Source organism: Trichosurus vulpecula, chromosome 4 (genome assembly GCF_011100635.1).
Source record: "Trichosurus vulpecula isolate mTriVul1 chromosome 4, mTriVul1.pri, whole genome shotgun sequence".
Lineage (NCBI taxonomy): Eukaryota > Metazoa > Chordata > Mammalia > Diprotodontia > Phalangeridae > Trichosurus > Trichosurus vulpecula.
This window is the reverse complement of record NC_050576.1, coordinates 226,136,092-226,150,324: the sequence shown is the minus strand read 5'-3', so window position 1 is coordinate 226,150,324 and position 14,233 is coordinate 226,136,092. Positions and strand designations below refer to the sequence as shown.

The window sequence follows — 14,233 nt, the reverse complement described above, 5'->3', positions numbered from 1 at the left end:
AATTATTTTGTAGAGCTAGAAAAAATAATAACAAAATTCATCTGGAAGAACAAAAGGTCAAGAATATCAAGGGAATTAATGAAAAGAAATGCAAGGGAAAGTGGCCTAGCCTTACCAAACCTAAAACCAGTAATCATCAAAGGAGTAATCATCAAAACTATTTGGTACTGACTAAGAAATTGAGTGGTGGATCAATGGAATAGGTTAGGTACACAAGACACAGTAGTTACTGACTATAGTAATCTCCTATCTGATAAAACCAATGACTTCAGCTTCTGGGATAAGAACTCACTATTTGATAAAAACTTCTGGGAAAAGTGGAAAATAGTATGACAGAAATGAGGCATAGACCAACATCTTAAACCTTATGCCAAGATAAGGTCAAAATGGGTACAAGATTTAGACATAGAGGGTGATGCTATAAGCAAAATTCAGAGAGCAAGGAAGAGTTTACCTTTCAGATCTATAGAAAAGAGAAGAATTTATGACCAAACAAGAGATAGAGAACATTATGAAATGCAAAATGGATAATTTTAATTACATTAAATTAAATAACAAATCCAATGCAACCAAGATTAGAAGGGAAGCAGAAAGCTGCGAAACAATTTTCACAGCCAGTGTTTCTGATAAAGGCCTCATTTCTCAAATACATATAGAATTGAGTCAAATTTATAAGAATAGAAAACATTCACCAATTGATAGTCAAAGTATATGAACAGGCAGCTTTCAAATGAAAAAAAATTAAAACTATTTATAGTCATATGAAAATGCTCTAAATCACTATTGATGAGAGAATTGCCAAGTAAAACAACTCTGAGGTGCCACCTCACACCTATCAGATTGCTAATATAATAGAAAAGGAAAATAATAAATGTTGGGGGTCATTGTAGGAAAATTAGGACACTAACGCAGTATTTGTGGAGTTGTGAACTGATCCAGCCATTCTGGAGAACAACTTGGAACTATACCCAAAGGGATCCAAACTGTGCATACCCTTTGATCCAGTAATACTCCTACAAGGTCTGTATCCCAAAAAGAGCATAAAAAGAGGAAAGGACCCATATATACAAAAATATTTATAGTAGCTCTTTTTATGGCAGCAAAGAATTGGACATTGAGGGGATGTCCATCAATTGGGGAATGGCTGAACAAGTTGTGGTATATAAATGTAATGGAATCCTATTGTGCTATAAGAAATGATTAGCAGGTGGATTTTCAGAAAAAAACCTGGAAATATTTATATGAACTGATGCTGATTCAAGTAAGCATACCCAGGAGAACATTGTACACAGTAACAGCAATATTGTGCTATGATCAACTATGATAGACTTAACTTTTCTCAGCAATACTATGATCGAAGACAACTCCAAAAGACTCATGATGGAAAATGCTGTCCACATCCATAAAAAGAACTATGGAGTCTGAATGAACATCAAAGCACACTATTCTCACTTCCTTTTTCTTTCTCATGCTTTTTTCCTTTTGTTTTGATTCTTCTTTCACATTGTGACTAATGTGGAAATATGTTTAACAGGATTATACATGTATAACCTCTATTAGATTTCTTGATGTCTTGGGCAGGAATAGAGAAAAATTTGGAACTTAAAATCTTATAGAAATGAATGTCAAAAACTATCTTTACATGCAATTGGAAAAAAGAAAATAGTATTAAGTGGGAAAAATTATTCAACTGTCTAGAAAACTGGTACCTTCATCTAAGCTATTTCTATGGTGGTGTTATTGCCAGGGCGTTGAAGGAAAGTTAGAGGAGGACCCCAATTTTCATTTACATCCTCTATTCCTTCTCTTAAATTATAGTGATTTAGAAGCTGAGCAACAGGTATGCAACAGGTACACAACAATGTGTGTAGATATGTATATGTGTGTATTCACACCTGTAGTTTGTGTGTGTTCACACTGTACAAATCAGTCTCTTCTACTTAAGCAAGAAGTCATGGAAGAAGGGGAAGACATTAAGAGCATACATTAGCATCTCAAGTGTTTTTCCCAAATACCTTTAATGTGAAATTACAAATTGGCTATGTAAGGCTTGTTAGGATTTACTACTTCACTCATCTCCATACTCAAGCTTTTAGAGTACCAGAATCTGCCTGTTCTACTCTTTCCACCCAAGGTGTGATTTAGCATCTGCTCACCAGTCCAGTGAGATTTCATATGTTGGTATGCTTTCAGAGAGTGGATGTTCCAGGGATTCTGGGCCTTTAAAAACACAACATTAACCACAGCCAGCAATTTCTCTCCGCGCCAATAACATCTGGAAACAGCCATACAATTTAGGATAATTTCAGGTTACTTCTCCACTATCACCAGGGTCAAAACAGAAGGAAAACAGACAATTTCATTCACTTAATGTCAAATATTCCACAGTAAAAGCTGTAACACAGATAGCATAAATTAACACTGGGAGAGACAGAGTGCTATAATGGATAGAGAACAAAGACTCTGCAGTCAGAGAACTCTGGTTTAAATCTTGCATTGTTAATTGCTACCTATGTGACCCTATATAAATTACTTAACTTTTTGGGTCCTCAGTCTACTCACTTGACAAATGATGGCTCCAAGATAGAGGAATAACAAGGAGGTGTATACTCAAACTCCTCTAACACAATTCCTTCCTAAAGATTTGGAAAACATGTAAGATCACCACTGTAGTGCAGGCCCTCATCACCCCATGCCTGGACTATTGCAATAGTTTGCTGGTGGCTCTGCCTGCCTCATCTAATCCATCCTCCAATTCAGTCACTAAAGCGATTTTTCTAAAACTCTGGTCTAACTCTAACTGGCTCCCTGTTGCCTCCAAGATCAAATATAAAATGTTCTGTTTGGCATTCGCATACCCCTGCCTTTCCAATCTTCTTACATCTCACTCTTCACCCTTCCACACGTTCTGTGACTCAATGACACTGCCTTCCTTGCCATTCCTTACTCTACCTCCCAACTCTACATTTTTTTGCTGGCTGTCTGTCCCACATGCCTGGAACTCTCTCCCTCTTCACCACAATCTCCTGACTTCTCTGGTTTTATTTCAAGTTTCAGCTAAATCCCACTTTCTATGAGAATCTTTTGTAATCTTCCTTAATGTTAATATCTTGTTTCTAATTATTAGTGTCTTCACAAAAACTGGGGATTGTTTCCAATTTGTCATGTACATATCTTGTTTGTACGTAATTATTTGCATGTTGTCTCCTCCCCCAATAGACTGTGAGTTCCTTGAGAGCAGGGATTGCTTTTGCCTCCTTTTGCTTCAGCATTTAGCCCAGTGCCTGGCACACAGCAGGCACTTAAAAATGCTTGCTGATAAAACAATAGTCTCAAAGAATTGCCTGGGAAAATGAGAGGTTAAGTGATCTATTCAGGGGCACATAACCAGGAGCGATCAGGACTTCCTCCCCAGAATTTTTGGCTCTGAAGCTGGCTTTTTATCCACTATCCCATGGTGCTTCTCTAACAGTTATATAGGCTCTATAAAATGTTATACTTTAATCTCATTTGATCCTCAAACCTCTGAGGAAGGTGCTATGTATATTTATACGAGGAAACAAAGTCTCAAAGAATTTAAGTGACTTGCCATGGCCACCCAGTTAATTCAGAGACTAATCTAGCTTCTTCTGACCCCAGGTATGTGATGTTGTTGACACTGGTTAATTCAACAAACATATACTATGCATGTGCGTACATGTTTGTGTGTGTTCAGTCATTTTTCAGTTATGTCCAACTCTTCACGACCCCATTTCAGGTTTCCTTGGCAAAGATACTCAGATGGTTTGCCATTTCCTTTCCCAGCTCATTTTACAGATGAGGAAATGGAGACAAACAGGGTTAAGAGATTTGCCCAGGGTCACGCAGCTAGTGTCTGAGGACAGGTTTGAACTCAGGATGACGAGTCTTCCTGACTTGAGGCCCAGCACTCTATCTGCCGTGTAACCTAGCTGCCCGTATGTGTGTACACACACAGGCATGTGTGTGTGTATATACATGTGAACACGGACATATATTTAGATGTATTTAAGGAAATGATTATTAATTTTCTCTTTTTTTGAGGGTGGAAGGCAGGGCAGTTGGGGTTAAGTGATTTGCCCAAGGTCATACAGCTAGTACATGTCAAGCATCTGAGGCTGGATTTGAAATTGGGTCCTCCTGAGTCCAGGGCCAGTGCTCTATTCACTGTGTCACCTAGCTGCCCCAATGATTATTACTTTTTGACCCTGGAAAAGTCACTTAACTTCTCTGCCTCATCTATAAAATGAGGGAATTAGAGCAGATGGCCCATAAGATCCCTTCCAGCCTGTCCTATAGAGTATTGTGTAGCTCACACTCTTAGATCCAGGAAAGCTGCATTTACTTTTCAGGGTCTCCTGAGCCATTTGAGGTGTCTCTATTGCCACCAGCTTAAACCCCCAATGACTAGTACTCCAGTTCCATTTAAACATTTAGAATCAGTTGCCTTTTTGAAAGCAATATTAACTTCAAAGATACAGCAAGAACAAATATATAAACATGTCCCCTCAACACCTCAGGGAAACAATCTTAGCTTAGTTCCTACACAGCACTGTCTTCACTAAGTTCATGTCCAGATGCAGCCTGACTTCTGGAAGAGCCCTCATTTTAGTTACCATTGGATTGGGTCCAGAAGATCATCCCAATGCTCACTCTTTGCTCTTCAGAGCATCAGTAGTGCTCTGGCTACAAGCACAGTCTTTGGAATGCTGGGACACCTAAGTATGCTCATGATCTTTTGAAACTCACAAAATTAGAGGCTGCAATTTCTTCACCTAAAATGGAAAAGATCAAACATAAAGGCCAAGGACTGAGGTCTTTTCTCAAGGTCCCAAGGCTTCTTCTCTTATAGCATTATTTATTTCTGGACACTAGGAGGGACAGAGTCACTAATATTCCCAAAGAGAGTGCCTAAAAAGCAAATGGCCAAAGAGGTCCAGCTCAAGGTTAATTCAGACCTTTTGGAGATTCCCCCAGTTCTGGCTATGTGGACAATCCAAAAAAAAGTTCCTCCTAACTATATGGTGAGCAGACATGTCTAGGTACATGCTACAAGATGTCTATTTATGATCCATAGTCTCTCAAAGGTACTTCCAATAAATGCCATTAATCTAAGATTTTCCTAGAATCAGGCTCCTCATCTTCTTCACATGGAAAGATACCATCCCAGCTGCTCTGTACGTGCACCAGACACCCAGAATATTATGATCCTGAGTGACCTAGTCAAGGTCATAGAGCTACTAATGGAGTTAGGATGAGAATACACGTTTCCCAGCTCCTTCCTCAGCGCTCCTTCAACTAGCCTTGAGCTAAGAATTTAAATTATATTAGAAAGTCTCCACTATCTATTTCAATATATCCTTCTCGAGGTTTTACAATATGATTATGTAATGTTAAAGTTGAAAGGGATCTTAGCATTTGTTTTGCTACTTGTGACTGTGAATAGCATGGCAACTTTGAGCCTTTCTTATACATTCACTTGATTGTGAGTACAGCAGCAAGTATATTCTGAGATAATCCAGAGTCAAGGAAGATTCTTCTCAGGGAACATACTAAGCCTGGTTCTAAGGCAAGGGCAAAGGGAGTTGCAAGGTGGCTAAGTGGACAACTCAGCATCAATAGACTCCAAATGAAATAAGAGATTTATGTATTGTTTTGAATACAGACATTTGTGTGTTTGTCATATCTCCTGGTTGACGGTAAGCTTGATGTCCTTATCTTTTATCTCTCATATTACTTAGTGCTCTATACAAAGAAGGTATTTAATAAATGTTCACTGACATGAATAGAATAATTCATCTACAATACTACCTTTTTCACAAAGCCTTTTCTTTATTTGAAATTATGTTTTTCTTTCCTCATATTTGCAACAATGCTTTACTTACAACTCTTTTATTCAATTATCACATTTTTTCTGTTGGTTGGTGAGTCGTTTTAGTTATGTCCAACTCTTTGTGATCCCAATTTGGGATTTTCTTGCAAAGATACTAGAGTGGTTTGCCATTTCCTTCTCCAGGTCATTTTACAGATCAGGAAATGAGGCCCACCCAGGGTCACACAGCTAAAATTAAGTGTCTGAGGGATTTGAACTCAGGTCCTCCTGACTTCAGGCCTTGCATTCTATCCACTGTGCCACCTACCTGACCTATCAGATGTTGCTTGGTATCTAATAATTCATATTGATATAGATATTTAGAGTGTACAAAACATTTTTCTTGCTAAAGTCTTGTGAGGGAACTACAACAAGCATTATTATCTCTATTTTTCTGATGAGGAAACTAAGACTGGTGACATGATTTGCCAAAGATCACAGTCAGTTAGTGGCAGAGGTGTTATGCAAACCCAGTACCTCTGGCATTAAATAAATCCAATGCTTTTTCCACTATACTCTGGGTTAGACTGGTAAATATTTGCCAACTGGCTTTCTGAAAAAAAAATAATGTACCAAGAATACACTTCTAAGTTTAATTTGTATAAATATTTTTCCATCAGTTTCATAAATCTAGGTAATCAGCAAAACAATATATCAGGTCCTGACTGGTAGTAATTGTTGATTTCCACAGTGTAAATGCTTACATTGAGAATTTAGCAATCAGTTGGTTTGAGCTGCTGCCAGCATACTCCTCTCTATATCAGACTGTTTCTTTTGCCCCCTGGAAGAGTCCTATTCTATTTTGTGCACCCATTTTCTCCTCTGGCCTTTGTCTGTGGAACATTTTGGTGCCATGGAGTCAAGGGAATTAGTTTCAAATGCTGGCTCTGTTAATTACCTGTGTGTTCATATAGGCAAGTCTTCACCTCTCTGGGCCCAAATCTCCTGGGGGAGATGAATTAGATCTCTTCAACTCTAGATTCAATGATCTCTGAATTTATCTTACAGAAACACTTTCCTTTCCTCTATGTTCTTTTATTCTTGGAAAAGGTAGTTCCCCAATAAGCCATAAACTAGTGAATCTCTGTGAGAGTGTGGGCAAAAGCCTATCTGGTGTGATTTTACAGGTGATTGCCCCCAAAAAACTTTTGCCACTTACTTGGTGTGTAAAATTCCCATGATAGAAATTCAGTTCTTTGTTTTTAAGCTTTGATACTTGTCAAATGTCAAATATGTTAATGACTTGTACAAATAACTTTTAAATTAAGGGACTAAAAGAAATTTTTTTTTTAGTTGGGAAAAGGGAGAGCCCTGTGCTCTGGCCCCAGCCCTGACAGGCACTCTTGTTTCCCTTCTCTCCTTGCAGACACAGTCCCTGCTGGTGCTGGCACCATGGGCTGTTGTCCCACCCTCTCTTATATGTTATAGGTATTGTTTCTGCAGGGGAGTTCCTGATGCCAAGACGTGAATCTTCGATCTTGGTAGTAAGAAAGTGAAAGTTGATGAATTTCCATTGTGACTTGGTGTCAGATGAATATGAACAGCTCTCATCAGAAGCCTTAGAGGCCACTCAGGACTGTGCCAACAAGTACACGGTGAAGAGATGTGGCAAGGATGGCTTTCATATTCGAGTTCGGCTACATTCATTTCATGCCACCCACATCAATAAGATGTTGTCATGTGCTGGGGCTGATAGGCTCCAGAACAGCATGCAGGGAGCTTTTGGGAAGCCCCAGGGCACATTGGCCAAGTTATCACGTCTATATGAACCAAGGTCCAGAATAAAGAACATGTGATTGAAGCTTTGCGGAGAGCCAAGTTCAAGTTCTCTGGCTGCCAGAAGATCCACGTCTCCAAGACATGGGGTTTCGGGTGGCAGAGCCAAGATGGCGGCTGGAAAGCAGGGACTAGCGTGAGCTCCCCACCACGTCCCTCCAAAAACCTATAAAAAATGGCTCTGAACCAATTCTAGAACTGCAGAACCCACAAAATAGCAGAGGGAAGCAGGGCTCCAGCCCAGGACAGCTGGGTGAGGTCTTTCGCGCACAGAGCTGGGAGTGGAGCAGAGCGGAGCAGAGCCCAGCGTGAGCCATGCGGACCAGCCTGACCAGGAGACAGGTGGAGCGTGCCTTAGGACCCTGAATCAGTGAGCTGTGGCAGTTGCTAGACTTCTCAACCCACAAACACCAAAGACAACAGAGAAGGTTAGTGGGAAAAGCTTCTGGGGACAGGGGGATAGAGTTTGCAGTTCAGCCACTGCCCCAGGGCCAGTGGAGGTGGGGCAGCTACAGAATGACAGCTGCAGTTGCTTCTGGCCACAGGCCCACCTGGTGGGAGGAATTAAGTGGCGGATCAGAGCAGGAATGAAGAGCTTGCTGAAGATCTAAGTCCAGTCCGGGTTGGGGGTTCTTGGGGAAGGAGGAGTGCTGGTGTGGCAGAGCTGGCACATCCCCCCAAACTTGAAACATAGAACTCTTTGCTCTACAAGCAGTCATACCCTGCTGAAAAGCTCAAGGGTCAAGTAAGTTGGCTGGGAACATGGCCAGGCAGCGAAAACGCACCCAGATTCACACTCAGACTTTGAATTCTTTCTTTGGTGACAAAGAAGACCAAAACATACAGCCTAAAGAAGTCAACAAAGTGCAAGAGCCTACACCAAAAGCCTCCAAGAAAAACATGAACTGGTCTCAGGCCATGGAAGAGCTCAAAAAGGATTTGGAAAAGTAAGTTAGAGAAGTAGAGGAAAAATTGGGATGAGAAATGAGAATGATGCAAGAAAACCATGAAAAACAAGTCAATGACTTGCTAAAGGAGACCCAAAAAAATACTGAAGAAAATAACACCTTAAAAAATAGACTAACTCAAATGGCAAAAGAGCTCCAAAAAGCCAATGAGGAGAAGAATGCCTTGAAAGGCAGAATTAGCCAAATGGAAAAGGCGGTCCAAGAGACCACCGAAGAAAATACTACCTTAACAATTAGATTGGAGCAAGTGGAAGCTAGTGACTTTATGAGAAATCAAGATATTATAAAACAGAACCAAAGGAGTAAAAAAATGGAATACAATGTGAAATATCTCATTGGAAAAACCACTGACCTAGAAAATAGATCCAGGAGAGATAATTTAAAAATTATTGGACTACCTGAAAGCCATGGTCAAAAAAAGAGCCTAGATATCATCTTTCAAGAAACTATCAAGGAGAACTGCCCTGATATTCTAGAGCCACAGGGCAAAATAGAAATTGAAAGAATCCATCGATCGTCTCTGCAAATAGATCCCAAAAAGAAATCTCCTAGGAATATTGTCGCCAAATTCCAGAGCTCCCAGATCAAGGAGAAAATACTTCAAGCAGCCAGAAAGAAACAATTTGAGTAATGTGGAAACACAATCAGAATAATCCAAGATCTAGCAGCTTCTACATTAAAAGATCAAAGGGCTTGGAATATGATATTCCGGAGGTCAATGGAGCTAGGATTAAAACCAAGAATCACCTACCCAGCAAAACTGAGTATCATGCTCCAAGGCAAAATATGGACTTTCAATAAAATAGAGGACTTTCAAGCTTTCTCAGTGAAAGGACCAGAGCTAAATAGAAAATTTGACTTTCAAACACAAGAATCCAGAGAAGCATGAAAAGATAATCAAGAAAAAGAACAAGAAAAAGAAATTGCAAGGGACTTACTAAAGTTGAACTGTTTTGTTTACATTCCTACATGGAAAGGTGATGTGTATGATTCATGAAACCTCAGTATTAGGGTAGCTGAAGGGAATATGCATATATATGTATATATATATATATATATGTATATATGGATATGTGAGTGTGTATGTATGTATACATGTATGTGTGTATATATATATATATATATATATGGAGAGAGAGAGAGAGAGAGAGAGAGAGAGAGAGAGAGAGAGACAGAGCAGACACAGGGTGAGTTGAAGATGAAGGGAAGATATCTAAAAGAAATAAAATCAAATTAAGGGATGAGAGAGAAATATATTGAGAGAGGGAGACAGGGAGAGATAGAATGGGGTGAATTATCTTGCATAAAAGTGGCAAGAAAAAGCAGTTCTATAGGAAGAGAAGAGTAGGCAGGTGAGGTGGAATGAGTGAATCTTGCTCTCATCAGATTTGACCTGAAGAGGGAATACCATACATACTCAATTGGGTGTCTTAGCCCACAGGAAAGAAGGAGGAAGAAGATAAAAAAGGGGGGGATGATAGAAGGGCAGGCAGATGGGGGTGGAGGTAATCAAAGACAAACACTTTCAAAAAGGGACAGGGTCAAGGGAGAAAATTCAATAAAGGGGGATAGGTTAAGAAGAAGCAAAATATAGTTAGTCTTTCACAACATGAATATTGTGGAAGGGTTATACATAATGACACGAATGTGGCTCATGTTGAATTGCTTGACTTCTTAGGGAGGGTGGGTGGGAAGGGAAAAGGGGAGAGAATTTGGAACTCAAAGTTTTAAAAATAGATGTTCAAAAACAAAAAAAAATAGTTTTTGCATGCAACTAGAAAATAAGATACACAGGCAATGGGGTGTAGAAATTTATCTTGCCCTACAAGAAAGGAAGGGAAAAGGGAGTGGGAGGGGAGAGGGGTAACAGAAGGGTGGGCTGACTGGGCAACAGGGCAACCAGAAGATACGCTGTCTTGAAATGGGGGGGAGGGTAGAAATGGGGAGAAAATTTGTAATTTAAACTCTTGTGAAAATCAATGCTGAAAACTAAATATATTAAATAAAAAAAATAAAAACAAATAGAAAGCCAAAAAAAATATTTGGAACTCAAAACCTAAAAAAAACCTTTTAAAAATTCTTTCAACATGTAATTAGGGGGAAAATAAAATATATATATTTTTAAAAGTCTGATTCTAAGAACTGCTGCCCAAGGGCTCTGGGACCTGATTCCTCGTCTTACATTCCCACCCACATAGAGACATTCGCAGAGCCATTTTGCCCTACAACATCTCTCAAGTCCATCCTCTCTTAGGATGGATGGGTTGGGAAGGGCAGACGCTGGAGGTGGCAAGACTCATTAAGAAGTTGCCGGGGTTAAAATCTTGCCTTAGATACTAGCTGCATTATCATGGACAAGTACCTTAACTTCTCAGAATGTCAATTTCCTCATCTGCAGAATGGGATGAACAATACTGGCACCGCTTACCTCAACCGTTTGTTCAAAGAAAATGCTTTGCAAATCTATATGTATCATAGAGATGAGAGTTGTTATTCATATTACAGCAATCCAGGTAAGAGGTGAGATACTGACCTAGGATGAGTAGAGAAGAAGGGACAGCTGTGAGAGATCTTAGGGAGGGAGAAATGACAATATTGGGCAACTAGCTGAATACAGAGAGTGAGAAAGAAGCTTTGTCAAGGGTGACCCCCAGATTGCATATCTGAGGGTCTAGGACAAGGGTTCTCAATCTGGTTCTCTGAACTTGTTTTTGGTAATGTTTGGAAAACTATTTCAATATGATTGGTTCCCTTTGGAATCTAATGCAATTTCTTTTATATGTTTAAAAACATTTGGGAAGGGGTCCATAGGCTTCACCTGATTGGCAGAAGTCCCTGACACAAGCAAGATTAAGGATTCCTGATCTGGGATTGTGGGGGGTACAATAAACAGAAATGAGGAATCTGTGGGGAGATTCTGGCTGGAGGAGAGCAGTCACCCAGTCTGTTCAAGCCACTTGGGGACTTAAAGGAGCTTTTACCCAAGAATCAGCTAGGCCAATAAAGATTTAAAGCAGTAAGAAAGGCAGCCAGCCAAGGGTGGAGTCAGTAGGGGGAAGGATATGGCAGTCATAGGCCAAGCTGGGACTGAAGCACTCTGTGGAGTTTATCCTGTTTGTACTTTGATGGTACATACATACTTGTTTCTATATTGTCTCCCCATTAGATTGTGAGCTCCATGACAGCGGGATTATCTTTTGTCTTTTTTTCTGTGCCTGGCACATAGTAGGTACTTAATAAAAGTTTGCTAACCATTAAAAAAAATAGAAATGGGGTTTGACCAAATTCAATGCCAATGACCTTGAGGATATGATAGCTGAGAAGCAACTCATTCCTGATGGCTATGGGGTTAAATAAATCCCTAGCTGGGGCCCCTTGGACAAATGGAGAGCACTCCACTCCTGAGGGGTGTGTGCTGTGACATCTACCTTTTCTCAGGCATAAATAAAATAGATACTGCTAAAAAAAAGTTGGGAAAAGGGATTGAGGACTTTCCCAATAGAGCTAGAACAATTCCTGTTGCGGAATAGAAATAATGTTGGAAAGGTTGGAGCCAGACTTCTGGGTTTTTGAATGTCAATATAGGGCGTTCGTAAGAGGAGTTTCTTGAGTGACTTGATAAGCTTAAACGGTGAATGAGTCTTTGTTTAGGATGTTCATTGCACTTGGGCTATTGACAGTCATTTGGGAATAAATTGAGGGCTATTAGCTTGCCTGTTATAGTTATCTTTTTCATTTTGGGGAATGAACAAGGGACAGCCAAGCACAGGTTAGAAATCAGAGAGCTGAAATCATCTTGTTTCTTGGTGGGTTGCCTGCATATTGGCACAGTCCCAAAGAACTAAATGACCATCCAACCCCCGACTTTTGAAACAAAAAATAAAATAGAGTCCATTCCTTTAATAAAGTGCTTAGCACACTGCCTGTCATATAGTAAGTGCTATATACATGCTTGTTCTCTTCTCCCTCCCCTTCCCTTTATCCCTCTTGGAGAAAATGTAGCATTTTCCCATTGCCTATAGCAGAATGGATAAATGAATGAAAAAAGAATTAAATGCTTACTTTGTATGAAACACATATGCACACACATACATATATGTATATACGTATATATGCATATGCACACAGATATATAAACCAGCAAGAGAGTCCATGCTTTTAAGGAGGACATCCTTTTAAAAACATATTTAATTGTTTTCAGTTAACAAACATTTATTTTCTCTATCTTCTACCTCCCCACACTCAAACATCAAAAAGTCCCACCCTGCTTGCCACCACAGCCCCTCACCTTCCAAAGATGGCAGCCCATAGGGGCAATTAGTAAAACACAAGAATTTCTTGACTTCACATTCCAGGACCCAGCCATGGAGAGTCAGGTTGCAATATCACATATTCACAATAGCCTGAGACAATCAATGAGACTTAAGATGTCCTTAATCTCAATGAGATATTACTTGGCATGTCCCAAAGATGTCAGTGATTATGTCCATGCTTCTATAAGAAGATATAATCAAAGTCTTGAACAAAATTTGATCAAGTTGACCAGGGAACTCACTTCATCACCCCCTCCACCCACATGGCATATAAGTTTATAACGAGTATAAACTTCCTGGACATTTCCAAACCTGCAATCTGTCACTCTTTCTCCTTTCCATAAGAACTTGGATTCTGTCACTGGGACACTGAGCTCTGACAGGTAAACTCTGACTTTATCTTGTTTAGTATCAGGCTGTCATGCCAAATTTTGGCCATTTCCAATCCCAGCCTCCACTTGAATACATTTGTGCATCTACTCTATTCCAATTCTTGCCCTTTTTAAATGTAAGCTCCTTCTCAAGGTAGAACATGAGATATTTTTTTTGTATATAGTTAATGGGGAAAATTTACTTTCTTTGACTATGAATATTTGTGACAAAGGTTTTGTTTTTAATTTCTTTTTTTCCCCAATGAGTGTGGGGAGGTAGAAGATAGAGAAAATAAATGTTTGTTAACTGAAAACAATTAAATATGTTTTTAAAAGGATGTCCTCCTTAAAAGCATGGACTCTCTTGCTGGTTTATATATCTGTGTGCATATGCATATATATGTATATACATATATGTATGTGTGTGCATATGTGTTTCATACAAAGTAAGCATTTAATTCTTTTTTCATTCATTTATCCATTCTGCTATAGGCAATGGGAAAATGCTACATTTTCTCCAAGAGGGATAAAGGGAAGGGGAGGGAGAAGAGAACAAGCATGTATATAGCACTTACTATATGACAGGCAGTGTGCTAAGCACTTTATTAAAGGAATGGACTCTATTTTATTTTTTGTTTCAAAAGAGAACGTGCATCAACTGCATTTGACAGCATATGCAACATCCAAATTCACAGTCACCTACTTCTACTAATGAAGAAAGGTAGGAACAATTTTTCATCTTTACAACTGGGCATCAAGTTAGATCTTTATAATTGGACAACATTTAGTTTTATTTTTCCTTGCTGGCATTCAGTTATATCTGAAGTTGGAGTTCTTATTTTTTCTTTTTAAAAAATTAATTAATTAATTAATTTTTCGTTTTCAACATTCACTTTTATAAGGTTTTGAGTTCAA

General features: G+C 39.3%; 1 protein-coding gene across 3 annotated transcripts in view; it reads right to left on the bottom strand.

Moving 5' to 3' along the window:
• Positions 1-14,233, bottom strand: part of SHISA6 (shisa family member 6) — a 522,224-nt gene that overhangs the window by 41,648 nt on the left and 466,343 nt on the right. Inside the window, exon 6 of one of the 3 annotated variants that reach the window (XM_036756084.1) lies at positions 7,282-7,287. The exons of the other annotated variants lie outside the window; for them this stretch is intronic. Within the exon in view, the coding sequence (XP_036611979.1) occupies positions 7,282-7,287 (6 nt within the window). The remainder of the gene's footprint in view (positions 1-7,281; positions 7,288-14,233) is intronic. 3 annotated transcript variants of the gene reach the window in all.